Genomic DNA, 14,779 nt, shown 5'->3' with positions numbered 1-14,779 from the left:
ACAAAAACTCAACAGCAGCCCCCCCCCCCCTTCTAAATCCTTAACATCTGAGCCACAGAAGTGCAAAATGTCCTATAGATTTCATTACATTGCCTAAGTTTACAATACCTCATTGAGCCACCAGGGGCACTATTTATTTTACATTACGTTATACTGTACTTCTCATCCTATAGAGGCAAATTAATGGAATGTACATGAATATTGTCCTGTGGTGACACAATGAAGTATTTCATATTCAGAGGTGGGGGGGAGAGAGATGATGCAATGGACGTGATAGCAAAGGTGCAATAAACAAACTGTTTTTTTATAATTGTTTTTAATATTAGATTTGTATTTCTGTATTATTTGTTGTGAGCCGCTCCGAGTCTTCGGAGAAGGGCGGCATACAAGTCTAATAAATTATTATTATTAACCTTGTGCAGGGACTGAGAAATAAATGTATTTATATTATTTTTTTCTTTTCCCATCTTTATTACTTGATACATAACTCAAGGTGGCAAACATATAGTACATAATACTCCTATTCCTCCTACTCCTTTTCCCCACTGGCCCAAAGTCACCCAGCCACTTTTCATAGCCAAAGCATTATTAGAACTCAAGTCTTTTTGTGTGGTTGGCTCAAAGTCTCTCAGCTGACTTTCATATGCGAGACTAGAACTCGCACACCTGGTGCCTCAACCGACCTCTCTGACCAACAAGCCTATAAACAGGATTCGCTTTACTGGAAATAATGCTTGGCCTTTGCAAGACTCCCGTGTGTGAAAACTACTTTTAAACCATAGACCCTTGGACTGGCTGACAAACCTTGACCTGGCTGTTGAAGCTCAGCTTTTGGATGATTTTTCTGCAGGCTTTTTGCAAACAAAACCTCAGAGACAAAGCCATTGTGCTTACATTCCTACAACAGCTTGAGACCAGTTACTCTAGTGACTTTCCTGTCCTCCTAGATTGTTGTTTTTTTAAAAGCTACCCACTCTTTGTTATACAAGGTCATATTTTCATTCCATTGCTTGAAATCTGGCCCTTCCAGAACAGGTCTACTGCCACCTGCTGGACAGGTAATGATATTCCCTTAGGTTCCTCCCCCCCCCCCCTCCAATGCTAGCGCCCTCTTTTTCTCTGCTGTGGATAGGAGACTATTTTCCCAGGTATGGGATTCCACCCTATTGTTTCAGCAGCACAAACAGCCGTTTTGGGCATCCGATGCTGGAATCAAACCAGCGGGATTCAATTCCCAAGGTTAATAATCAAGCACTGGTTTCTCCCAGACATACAGGTCAGTCTTAGGATTGGTATTTTGGGGGGGAAAGGGGGGGGGGAATCTGTAAATCCATCTGGTTTAAATGAGTTGCACTGCCCCGGAGGACACCAAAGGAGCAATCGTCTTGTAGCGGATCAAATGTTGGGAGTTTTCATCCAGGTCAATCACGTAATCTCTGAAAGAGAGGGACAATAAAAATAGAGCAATTCTTGTTGATTCTACACATACTTATTCGTTAGACTTAATTCTCAGCTTTTTCCCCCCGGTTCAGTTTCTATAAACTTAAAAGTTAAATTTAAACTTAAAACTTATAAATTTAAGGTTTACAAACTTAAAGTAAGCCGCTCTAAACTCGACTGCAGGACATACGATTTTAGTAACCAAGGAGTTAATGCATGGAACTCACTACCTGACTCTGTAGTATCACCTCCGGAACCGCCTGCTACCGCACGAATCCCAGCGACCAATAAGGTCCCACAGAGTTGGCCTTCTCCGGGTCCCGTCGACTAAACAATGTCGTTTGGCGGGACCCAGGGGAAGAGACTTCTCTGTGGCAGGCCCAGCCCTCTAGAACCAACTCCCCCCCGGAGATTATAATTGTCCCCACCCTCCCTGTCTTTCGTAAACTACTCAAGACTCATTTATACCGCCAGGCATGGGGGAGTTGAGATAGCTCTTCCCCCTAGGCCATTACAAGTTATGCATGGTATGTTTGTGTGTATGTTCGGTTTTATAATAGGGGTTTTTAGTTGTTTTTTTTAATTGGATTGTACATGTTGTGTTTATTATTGCTGTTAGCCGCCCCAAATCTATGGAGAGGGGCGGCATACAAATCCAATAAATTATTATTATTATTATTATCATCATCACCTAACCCCATAAACTTTACCCTTAGACTCTCCACTGTTGACCTTTCCCGATTCCCGGGGTTAAATGAAGGTCTCTATATAAGCTCTTGTGAGCTCCTGGAGAAAAAGCAAGTACTGTATAACTTTAACCCCCACAAAATCAATGGAGTGTTTCCATTTTGCCTCCTTTTTTATGCTCTTTTGGAACGGAGCCCTTTTCAAGGGCAGAGACAGAAGAAAAACTCAAGGTTATAAATTTAGCTTTAATGGGTTTCGGATGAAATGAAGTCCAGTGCTATCGTAACAGGAGGCGAGCCTTCTGTCCTTGGAAGGACATTGCCGCACCTCAAGTAAGATTGGCCTCAACTCTATTGATCTGCCAGAAAAAACCCCTTAAAACTTGGTACTGTCTGCAAGCTTATACCAACACTCCACAGTCTGCATTGGTTGCCGATCAGTTTCCGGTCACAATTCAAAGTGTTGGTTATGACCTATAAAGCCCTACATGGCATCGGACCAAAATACCTCTGGGACCGCCTTCTGCCGCACAAATCCCAGCGACCGATTAAGTCTCACAGAGTTGGCCTTCTCCGGGTCCCGTTGACTAAACAATGCCGTCTGGCGGGACCCAGGGGAAGAGCCTTCTCTGTGGCGGCCCCGACCCTCTGGAACCAGGTCCCCCCCAGAGATTAGAACAGGTAGCATATTACAACGCGCTCTTCACACTTGGAGAGAAACGGAATGAGGACGCTCATCTCTAACCTTGACCACAATGCCGGTCAATGATCTACTGACCACTGGCACTGCTCGTTCTCTTCTGCTGGGTTCCCACTACAGGATAGTCATTCCAACTTCTCCCATGGACATTCCCCATGAGAGCTACGTGAATTATAATCTGACTTTCTGGATAACCCTTGTATCTTTTCTCTTTGTAGCCAACAAAATTTCCAACCTTGGATCGTCACGTTCCGGCTCCACCATTATATTTTCTTGTCTCTCTTTCACTCTCAAGAAGACGAAAGCATCAAGGTTAGGCTTGGGAACTGCCAACAAAGACCAGAGAGGAGACAAAAATAAATACATTTTCCTTAGCAGCACTTAGAAAGATCTCCTGCCATTAAAATACACTGCTCAAAAAAATTAAAGGGAACACTTAACCAACACAATATAACTCCTGCTTGAGCAGGGGGTTGCACTAGATCAGTGTTTTTCAACCAGTGTGCCGGGGCACACTAGTGTGCCGTGAGACATGGTCAGGTGTGCCGCGAAGCTCAGAGAGAGAAAGAAAGAAAGGAATAGAGAAAGAAAGCAAGAGATAAAGAGAACAAGAGAGAGAGAGAGAAAGAAAGCAAGAGAGAGATAAAAGAGAGAGAAAGAAAGCAAGAGAGAGAGAAAGAGAACAAGAAAAAGAAAGCAAGAGAGAGAGAAAGAAAGCAAGAGAGAGAGAGAAACAGAGGGAGGGAAGGACAGAGAGAGAAAGACATAGAGGGAGGGAGGGAGAGAGAGAGAGAGCAAAAAAGAGAGGAAGGAAGAGAAAGAGGGATGGAGAGAGAGAGCAAGAAAGAGGGAGAGAAAGAGGGAGGGAGAGAGAAATAATGCGAAAGGGAGAAAGAGAATTTTTTTGTCCAAATTTTTTTTAGCACCCCCCCCCCCCCCGCCCTCTCAATGTGCCCCAGGGTTTCGTAAATGTAAAAAATGTGCCGCGGCTCAAAAAAGGTTGAAAGTCACTGCAGTAGATGACCTCCAAGGTCCCTTCCCGTTGTGGTGATAGCACAATTCAACTTAATGAAGTGCTTGGCATCTATCTCTTATTTAGCATTTCCAGTACATTGTAGAAGCCTCTTTTTGCTAGCATGGCTCCTGGCTAAGAGCCTTGGAGAGGTAGGGGACATTGACTTTTAAAAGTGAGGAGGAAGAAGAGGAGGTTCACTTTATGAAACAACCCCAAAGCAAGATCCTTCTCCCAAGGGAGACACTGCTCCAGGCTTTGCACAACCCTAGAAGCTGCCCTCTTGTTGGAGAAAGCAGGCAAAGTAGAAGTTGAATAATTTTACATTTCCTTCGTTCCTTGATATTTCTTCTTCTTCTTCTTCTTCCTCCCTCCTTCTCCTCCTCCTCCTCATTATTATTATTATTGTTATTATTATTATGATTTATATGCTGCCCTTCTCCAAAGACTCGGGGCGGCTTACAAAATACAATATAAAACAACGCATACAAACAAATCTAGTTAGTTAAAAACTACAATCTAAAAACCCAATATATTAAAATCAACCAACCAATTCAATCACAACCATACATCCTGTTTAGTAGCCAGGGGGTCTAGATCTAATTTCCCCAGGCATAAGTGGGTCTTAGAGACTCTTGCAGAAGGTGAGGAGGGTGGGGGCAGTGTGAATCTCTGGGGTTGCTGATTCCAGAGGGCTGGGGCTGCCACAGAGAAGGCTCTTCCCCTTGTTTGGCCTGAAGGTCCAGCCCCTCCTACCTCCCATCCCTGTCCAGCTGTTTAGGGGCCTAAGGCTTTGACTGCCCATCCTGCATTCTTCCTTACCAGCCTTGAGGAAGTCAACTTTCTGAAGGTTTGGAGGCATGTGTCTCAGTGCAGAGCTTTTGAGATGGTTCTCCGTGTTTGCCATGTACCTTAGAAGAAAAAATCATTTCATTGTCAAGAAAGGAAGGACGAGGCTTCACTTAAGCTATGCAGAATGACAAAGTGCAACTACAGTGAAAATAAATGGAATACTGGAAGTGTTTGCTCATCTGTGCCCTATAGCAGTCTTTCCCAACCTTGGCAACTTGAAGATATCTGGACTTCAACTCCCAGAATTCTCCAGCCAGCATTTGCTGGCTGGGGAATTCTGGGAGTTGAAGTCCAGATATCTTCAAGTTGTCAAGGTTGGGAAAAACTGCCCTATAGCAATAGCAATGAGACTTACAGCGGTTTACAGAATCAGCATATTGCCCCCAACAATCTGGGTCCTCATTTGACCCACCTCGGAAGGATGGAAGGCCCTAACTACCCTACATCACCAGGAGGGGTGTGTTTGTGTGTGATTTTTCCTACAACGATCAACTTCCTTGTTGTACATAGAAACATAGAAGATTGACGACAGAAAAAGACCTCCTGGTCCATCTACTCTGCCCTCATACCATTTCCTGTGTTTTATCTTAGGATGGATCTATGTTTATCCCAGGCATGTTTACATTCAGTTATTGTGAATTTGCCAACCACGTCCGCTGGAAGTTTGTTCCTACAACTCTTTCAGTAAAATAATATTTTCTCACGTTGCTTCTGATCTTTCCCCCAACTAACCTCAGATTGTGCCCCCTTGTTCTTGTGTTCACTTTCCTATTAAAAACACCTCCCTCCTGAACCTTATTTAACCCTTTAACCTATTGAAATATTTCGATCATGTCCCCCCTTTTCCTTCTGTCTTCCAGACTATACAGATTGAGTCCATGAAGTCTTTCCTGATAAGTTTTATGCTTAAGACCTTCCACCATTTTTGTAGCCCCTCTTTGGACCTGTTCAGTTTTATCAATATCTTTTTGTAGGTGAGGTCTCCAGAACTGGACACAGTATTATTCCAAATGGGGTCTCACCAGCGCTCTATACAGCGGGATCACAATCTCCCTCTTCCTGCTTGTTATATCTTTTGCTATGCAGCCAAGCATTCTACTTGCTTTCCCTACCATCTAACTGCCCTGTTCACCCATTTTGAGACTGTCAGAAATCAGTACCCCTAAATCCTTCTCTTCTGACGTTTTTGCTAGCACAGAACTGCCAATGCAATACTCAGATTGAGGATTCCTTTTCCCCAAGTGCATTATTTTACATTTGGAAACATTAAACTGCAATTTCCATTGCTTTTCTTTTTAATTTTATGATTTGTACAAATCATAAAATTAAAAGTAAACCTTTGCTCCAGGGTCTTTCCTCTAAAGGGAATCCTTTTTAACAATAGCACTTAAGACTTATATACCGATTCACGGTACTTTCCAGTCCTCTCTAAGTGGTTTATAATGTCAGCCTATTGCCCCCAACAATCTGGGTCCTCATTTTACCAATCTCGGAGGGATGGAAGGATGTGTCAAGGATTGCTCCTGGCAGTGGGCAGAGGGAGGGAGGGAGGGAGGAAGGAAAGAAAGCTGAGTCAACCTTGAGCCGCTCAGGATCAAATTCCTGACATTGAGCTGAATTAGCCTACGATACTTCATTCTAACCACTCTGCCACCATGGCTCATTTTAATTGAAATAATTTCAGTTAAACCATAAATTAAATTATCTTTCTTCTCTTGCTTGCCTAATTGGAGTCCAGCATACCGAGGCTCGAACCTAGAACCTGTATTTGGCCATCAATCCCACCCTCCATCCCCAACCCCACAAACCTTTACTCACTCTTTGGCAAAGGCAAACTCTTCTGGAGACAAGATAGATGGTTCTCCTTCGGCCCGAGTCTTCTCCTTCTCCAGAACATGGGGGAAATATTTCTCAATCTTTCGGAAGAAATAAAACAATGAAGATAAGAAGATACAGGCACTTTTGCATTGTTGAAAGCCAGCAATGGAACGGAAAATCTCTGATTTCCTGGGCTAATTTCCCTTTGCTCTAAGTCTCTGGGCTGAAGGAATCTTCCACCTACCCTACCTCTACCTCCCTCTCCTCGCCTCTTCCTCTACTCCTAGATAATTTAGCAACCTGTGAAGTGAAATCCACTATTCTGAGATATTTAATGTTCTGGTTTCTGGAGGACAGAAAGAAAAGGGGGGACATGATCGAAACATTTAAATATGTTAAAGGGTTAAATAAGGTCCAGGAGGGAAGTGTTTTTAATAGGAAAGTAAACACAAGAACAAGGGGGCACAGTCTGAGGTTAGTTGGGGGAAAGATCAGAAGCAATGTGAGAAAATATTATTTGACTGAAAGAGTAGTAGAGGCTTGGAACAAACTTCCAGCAGACGTGGTAGATAAATCCACAGTAACTGAATTTAAACATGCCTGGGATAAACATAGATCCATCCTAAGATAAAATACAGAAAATAGTATAAGGGCAGACTAGATGGATCATGGGGTCTTTTTCTGCCGTCAGTTTTCTATGTTCCTATGGTAGAACTTTAGCAATTACAAATAACTCTTACTAAATGCAGCATTTCATAAACAAAGAAACTCCATTTTATTCTCTTCTCTTGCGTATCCAAATACATTTCATGCTAGCACATTTCTCTCAGCCCGTTATCTTTCTTATTTGCATTCCTCACATTCCTTCTAACCTTCTCCAGTTAACAAGATTTATGTCCTCCCAGCATGATTCTAAAACAGCAGAACTGACTGTTAATCAACACAGAATACTTTTGCTTACTTGGGAGCAAGGAAAACCCTCCATATTTCTCTTTTGCAACATTGAAACTCCCCACTGACCTCCTGACGTACCCAATACATCACTACAGTATTTAACCCATTCATCTCCTTAATATCTTCTTCCAGACACCTGTTCTCTACGGTTTTGGGCCCTTCTGAATTTAGGATTTACCCAGCGAACGTCTGATTCTTCCTCGCTAGATCCTGGACTCATAGCCCCATCCTATGGCTGGCCTCCCTTCTGTTCCACTACCTGTAACCCCGGGCCCACCACTAATTCATAAACACTATCTGTATCAGAGTCCTCAATTTCTTCATCATCCTCCAACTGACCAGGAGTATGTGCAACATTTAATAGGAACTGAAATGTTAGGAAAGTGACAATGAACTTTTGGATACTGCCTTAAAAACAGGCCAAAAGTGCTTCTAAAAGCTTCTGCTACCCACAAACTAAGGTTTCAATTAAGCCCCGTTGGGGTCATTTACCTTCCGAAGTCGGCAGCGCAAGTAACTGCTAAGAACGTAGCGTATTCTTTCTACTTCCATGCGGTGAATACTGATTTTCAGGTCCCCTTGTTTGGCTCGTTTCAAATTCTCCTCCTGTGGGACAAATGATGACGATTGCAGAGTGTCCAGGGGGGAAAGCATTTTGAAATTCCCTGGTATTTCTCTGACATTTCCCTGTAACTTGCGATCTAGTTCTGGTCACCGCACCTCAAGAAGGATATACAATGTCGTCTGGGGGGGACCCAGGGGAAGAGCCTTCTCTGTGGTGGCCCCGACCCTCTGGAACCAGGTCCCCCCGGAGATTAGGATTGCCCCCACCCTCCTTGCCTTTCGTAAACTGCTTAAAACCCACCTCTGCCATCAGGCATGGGGGAACTGAGACATCTTCCCCAGGCCTATATAGTTTATGTATGGTATGTTGTGTGCATGTTTTTAAATTATGGGTTTTTAATTTTGTAATATTAGATTTGTATTGTACATTGTTTTCTATTGCTGCTGTGAGCCGCCCTGAGTCTGCGGAGAGGGGCGGCATACACATTTAATAAATAATAATAATAATAATAATAATAATAATAATAATAATAAAATATATAATGGAACTGGAAAAGGTGCAAAAAAGGGCAACAAGAATGACAAAGGAAATGGAGCCCCTCCCTTGTGAAACCAGGTTGCAACGCCTTGGTCTCTTCAGCCTTGAAAGACAGCGTTTAAAGGGTGACTTGATCGAAGGGTATAAAATCTGAAAACAACCTCTCAAATGGAGCTTTGCAAGGCTGAAAACAACCTCTGAAATGGAGCTTTGCGAGGCTAATATACCCTGTTCCAAGCGGTTTGCTACAGAGATGGATGCTGGTAGGTAATTTGCTCCAGAAAAACTAAGGTGCATCTTATACCCTGGTCTGAAAAAAACCAGACGGTCATATTCCTGGCTCGCACATGTGACTTCTTGAATTAAGATCAGGTTCCATTTACCTTTTCGGATGTCTTACCATGTGTTCAAGCTGCTCCATGACACATTCAACAATTTCTGTTTTGCTTTCTAGCAGCTCCGGGGCAAATTTCTCATTCATCCAAGCCTGGAGAATAATAGCAGAAAACAGACACTGTGGTTAACATCTGAAATATTTTCCTGGTACAGTGGTACCTCTATCTATGAACTAAATTCATTCTGTGACCAGGTTCTTAAGTAGAAAATTTTGTAAGAAGAAGCAATTTTTCCCATAGGAATCAATGTAAAAGCAAATAATGTGTGCAACTGGGGAAACCACAGGGAGGGTGGAGGCCCTGTTTCCTCCCAGGAGATTCCTAGAGAGGCCCCAGAGGCTTTTCCCTGCCTTTTCCAGTTAGTTTCGGAGGCTCGGGTTTGTAAGTGGAAAATGGTTCTTGAGAAGAGGCAAAAAAATCTCGAACACCTGGTTCTCATCTAGAAAAGGCTGGTGCTTCTGGCTTTGTGCTAGCATGCGTACGTGTGTGTACAACATATTTTTGCTGAATTGATATTGATGATTAGAGGACTTGGGGGCTAAAACCTATGAAGAACGGTTGCAGGAACTGGGCATGGCTAGTTTAATGAAAAGAAGGACCAGGGGAGACATGATAGCAGCCTTCCAATATCTCAGGGGTTGCCACAAAGAAGAGGGAGTCAACCTATTCTCCAAAGCACCTGAGGGTAGGACAAGAAGCAATGGGTGGAAACTAAACAAGGAGAGAAGCAACTTAGAACTAAGGAGAAAATTCCTAACAGAACAATTAATCAGTGGAACAGCTTGCCTCCAGAAGTTGTAAATGCTCCAACACTGGAAATATTTAGGAAGATGTTGGATAACCATCTGTCTGAAGTGCTGTAGGGTCTCCTACATAAGCAGGGGGCTGGACTAGAAGATCTCCAAGGTCCCTTCCAACTCTGTTGTTGATGATGATTATTTTATTCACAAAAAACATTAATGTACAACAAATTATATATGTGTGTATATATATATATCTATATCTCCTAATATATATATATATATATATGTTTTCGTAGATTTTCACGGGTACAGGTATGACGGTCTTGGTATATTCGGGTTTCTTCCCGTGATTTCCAAATCCTACACGGGAAGAAACCCGAATATACCAAGACCGTCATATATATATATATATATATATATATGTGTGTGTGTGTGTGTATGTATGTATGTATGTATGTATGTATACACACAATGTGAAATGTGTAGAAAGTACAAAATATATATACTGCTCAAAATAATAAAGGGAACACTCAAAGTAACACATCCTATAACACATGCATGAAATATTCTCATGGAATACTTTGTTCTGTACAAAGTTGAATGTGCACAACAGGTGAAATGGATTGTCAATCAGTGTTGCTTCCTTAAGTAGACAGTTTGATTTCACAAAAGTTTGATTTACCTGGAGTTATATTGTGTTGTTTAAGTGTTCCCTTTACACACACAAACACACATATATACATACATATATATTACATATACAGTACATGTATATGTGTGTGTGTGTGGTATGTTATTGTAAACAATAATAATAACAACAATAACAATAGTAATAAAAATAACTACTACTACTACCATAGTTCCCTCTAAGCTGAGCAGTGAGCAATCGCTCACTTAAAAATCATCATCAACTCAGAGTTTTCCAAACCTGCCCAGAAGCCGAGAGGGAAAGAGTGAGAGGGAAGGAGAGAGAGAGGAAGAGAGGAAGAGAGAGAAACAGATAGAAAAAAGAGAGGAAGGAAAAGAGAAAGAAAAAGAATGGGAGTAAGGAAGAGAGAAAGAAAATCAAAATCTAGTTTGAAACTAGCTCAACTATTTAAGTGGCATTTTGATATTGATAGAGTTGCCCTATTATGAGCTCACTGTTATAGACACACAGGACAGTATTTTATTTGGATTCTCTGAGGCAAAACAGGGTGGGTTTTTTGTTTGTTTGTTTATTAATTAATTAATTAATTAATTAATTAATTAATTATTTCTGTGCCACCCAGTCCTGAAGGGACTGCCGCTCAGACACTATACTTTTCCGCCCACCCCCCCAAAAAATTAGAGGGAACACTGACTATTACTACTTCTGGAGTAATGAGTAGTAGTAGTAATTGTTATTATTATTATTATTATTATTGGAAAGATCAGGAGAGCTTTAGGAAACGGAAACCTAAACAACTCGGGCAAGCTCAGTCCCAGGCCACTACGTACCAGCTACATTCACACGTTCCTTTACGGATTCGAAATGCAACACACACACACACACACACACACACACACACACACACACACACACACACACACACACACACACACCCGTTTCTCGCAACGTGCACCGTTTCCCACCCAGCCGGCAGCCTTGGTGGGTCGGCTTCAGTTGAACGGACCCCCGAGACCCTCCCGCCGGCCTCACCTCCTCCAAGCTGCCGATGAGCTGGGCGGGCGTGAGCACCAGCTCCTCGCTCCCGGCGTCCGAGTCCTGCTCGGCCATTGCCCGCGGTTCCCGCGCTTCCCCGCCACGGCCCGGTGACGTCAAAAGAGGAGGGATTCCCCGCCCCGCCCAGGCGTGGGGAGTCCTCTTCGCCCCGCCCCTTTCCTTAAAGGAACCGCAGGCCAGAAGGGAAAGAAATTCCTTCAGCGATCTTCCGTCACTGGAGGTTTTGAATGGAATGGAATGGAATAGAGAAAGAGGAGTGGAGTGGAACGGAATAGAATAAAGAAGATGGAGTAGAATATAATATAATATAATATAATATAATATAGAATAGAATAGGGAATGGAATGGGATAGGATAAAGAAGAACGGAACATTCATTCATTCATTCATTCATTCATTTATTTTGTCCAATACAAATTGAAAGTTAAAGAGAATAAAAACATGTACAGGTAGTAGTAAATATCAGGGGATAGAAGAAGAGATATGAGAATAGAATACTGTACATCAATGAAGAGTAGAGGAAAGGATATATGGATGGGAGAAAAGATATATAAAATATAGGAGAGACAATTGGACAGGGGACGGAAGGCACACCAGTGCACTTATGCTCGCCCCTTACTGACCTCTAAAGAATCTGGAGAGGTCAACCGTGGAAAGTCTAAGGGAAAATGTTGGGGGTTGACACCACGGAGTCTGGTAATGAGTTCCACGCTTCAACAACTCGATTGCTAAAGTCATATTTTTTACAGTCAAGTTTGGATCATCATCATCATCATAACAATAATAATTTATTAGATTTGTATGCCGCCCCTCTCCGAGAACTCTAGAATAGAATGCAGAAGAGAACAGAGTGGAATAGAATAGAATATAGAATAGAATATAGAGTAGAGGAATGGAGCAGAAGAGAACAGAATAAAGAGTGGACTGGACTAGACTAGACTACAGACCAGACCAGAATAAAGAATGGACTAGACCAGACTAGACCAGAACAAGACAGAACAAAGAATAGGGTGGAGTGGAATGGAACAGAATAAAGAATGGAGTGGAGTGGAATGGAATAGAATAGAATAGATGGAAAAAGTGGAATGAAATGGCATGGAACGGAACAGAACAGAATAGCTGGCTGGGTTCACGGAAGTCACTCCTCCTGTTCTTAAAATCATAATCAATTGAAGCATCCAGAAATCCGCAATACGGTAGACATTAAACCGCGTGGTTGGAGACAGGGTGCCTGATCCGAAGGCAGAGCTACTGCAAGTCTTCATCAGGTGACAATCTGGGCTGCAGGAAAGCCAGTTCGACCAGGATCTGGTGAGTAAGTTGGATGCGAGACCACCAGGGATCTGAGTTGCAGATTTGGAATGGTATGTTAAAAAAGGGAACACGGAGGTGAAGGCCTGGATAACTCTTTCGTTTTGTGGTGGAGACTGACTGGACCATGAACTGGGGGGCCACGAACTAACAACTGGCAGGGCCACACTGTATGAATGGTATGTATGTATGGGATTATGATTGCTTTATAATTAATGGGTTTCTTTTTAACATGGGGGTTTATAATTTTTAGATCAGTGTTTCCCAACCTTGGCAACTTGAAGCTATTTGGAATTCAACTCCCAGAATTCCCCAGCCAGCATCCAGTTGAAGTCCAAATAGCTTCAAGTTGCCAAGGTTGGGAAACACTGTTTTAGATTATATCCGACTTCTTTTTATTGCTCTATTTGTATTTCTATTTATATTATTATTGTAAGCCGCCCTGAGTCCTTCAGGAATGGGCGGCATAGAAGTCAAATAAATACATAACTTTTTCTCTATCCACCTTTTCTATCCCATGCATGATTTTATACACTTCGATCAAGTCGAATGGCCAAGGGGAAAGTTAAATCTTAGCTCCTGTGCCCTCTAATTTATCAGGCCGTAGGTTTTATTTCTTGATTTGCAACGGGGTTGTGTGGTAGGGCAGAGAACCCAGAAATTAAAGCCAAGAAGTAGTATTGTACTTGCATTCTAAAGCCATGGCTTTCCTACCCGTAGAATACCAGTTTATAAGTCCTGATGGTTGGCTTCAACCACATGTGCCCCAAACAAAGCAAAATGGCTTATTGCTATAGCGTGCACATAATAGGGGTAAAATGCTCCCGATTTGCGTGTGAGAGCCGGTCGCCCATCCACCCAGACACCGCCATTTGGGTTCTTTTACCCTCCGTGTATGTACAGAAGCCTTTGCCCAAATGGTGGTGTCTCCCACTGCCTTCAATCTCCGACTGATGGGCTTGCCTGCATTGCAAGACTTGGGCTCTTCAGGATGAGTTAGAAACATCCTGCGAGGAATTATTTATTTATTTATGTATTTATTTATGTATTTATTTGTTTGTTTATTTATTAGATTTGTATGCCGCCCCTCTCTGTAGACTCGGGGCGGCTAACAACAATAATAAAACAACACATAACAAATCTAATATTTAAAGTAACTAAAAACCCTTATTAAAAAACCAAACATACACACAAACATACCATGCATAAATTGTATAGGCCTGGGGGGGGAAGGAATATCACAATTCCCCCATGCCTGATGACAGAGGTGGGTTTTAAGGAGCTTACGAAAGGTAAGGAGGATGGGGGCAATTCTGATCTCGGGGGGGGGGAGCTGATTCCAGAGGGTCGGGGCCGCCGCAGAGAAGGCTCTTCCCCTGGGTCCCGCCAGACGAATTTGCCACCATCTTAGCCGAGAATGCAAAGTGGAAGGAATACAATGAAGGATAAACACCGATCCAAGCCAAAATTTCGATATGCAAATTCCACGAGGGTCACACAGCATTTAGGAATACAGTACTGCCCAGCTGATGACACAATTCTGTCACTTCTAGGCAAACGCCAGTGGATCTAAACAAGCCTTATTTTCTCTTGTTCCTCCAACCCATGTGGAACAGCTTTCCCCTGAGATGCGGGCAGAGGAAAACGTTATTTGTAAAGTTAATTTGGCATGAATTCTGTAGTCCTGCTAGCACATCACTAAAATACTAATGCGCGATCCCTTCATACAATTTCAAGATGTAATTGGAAAAGTCGTTGTACAATGATGACAACTAAACAATGTCGGTTGGCGGGCCCCAGGGGAAGAGCCTTCTCTGTGGCGGCCCCGACTCTCTGGAACCAGCTCCCCCCAGAGATTAGAACTGCCCCTACCCTCCTTGCCCTTCATAAACTTCTCAAAACCCACCTTTGTTGTCAGGCATGGGGGAGCTGAGATATTTCCCCCGGGCCTATATAATTTATGTATGGTATGTTTGTATGTCTTTTTAATAATGGGGTTTTAAAAATATTTTAAATTGTAAATTATTAGATTTGTCATGAACTGTTTTATTGTATTGTGAGC

The 14,779-nt window shown here is 42.6% G+C and overlaps 1 protein-coding gene across 1 annotated transcript; it reads right to left on the bottom strand.

Moving 5' to 3' along the window:
* Positions 1-450: 450 nt before the first annotated feature.
* GINS4 (GINS complex subunit 4) lies at positions 451-11,508 on the bottom strand. Its single transcript, XM_070765342.1, has 7 exons — positions 11,384-11,508; positions 8,965-9,051; positions 7,955-8,068; positions 6,509-6,606; positions 4,661-4,749; positions 3,062-3,152; positions 451-1,436 (listed from the first exon to the last, which is right to left on the bottom strand). The coding sequence occupies exons 1-7, from the start codon at positions 11,459-11,461 to the stop codon at positions 1,340-1,342; spliced, it is 654 nt and encodes a 217-aa protein (XP_070621443.1). The 5' UTR covers positions 11,462-11,508; the 3' UTR covers positions 451-1,339.
* Between the last annotated feature and the right edge of the window lie 3,271 nt (positions 11,509-14,779).

Source organism: Erythrolamprus reginae, chromosome 12 (assembly GCF_031021105.1).
Source record: "Erythrolamprus reginae isolate rEryReg1 chromosome 12, rEryReg1.hap1, whole genome shotgun sequence".
In the NCBI taxonomy this organism is placed as follows: Eukaryota; Metazoa; Chordata; class Lepidosauria; order Squamata; family Dipsadidae; genus Erythrolamprus; species Erythrolamprus reginae.
Note: the sequence above shows the minus strand (reverse complement) of the source record. Positions and strands in the feature narration are given on the sequence as shown.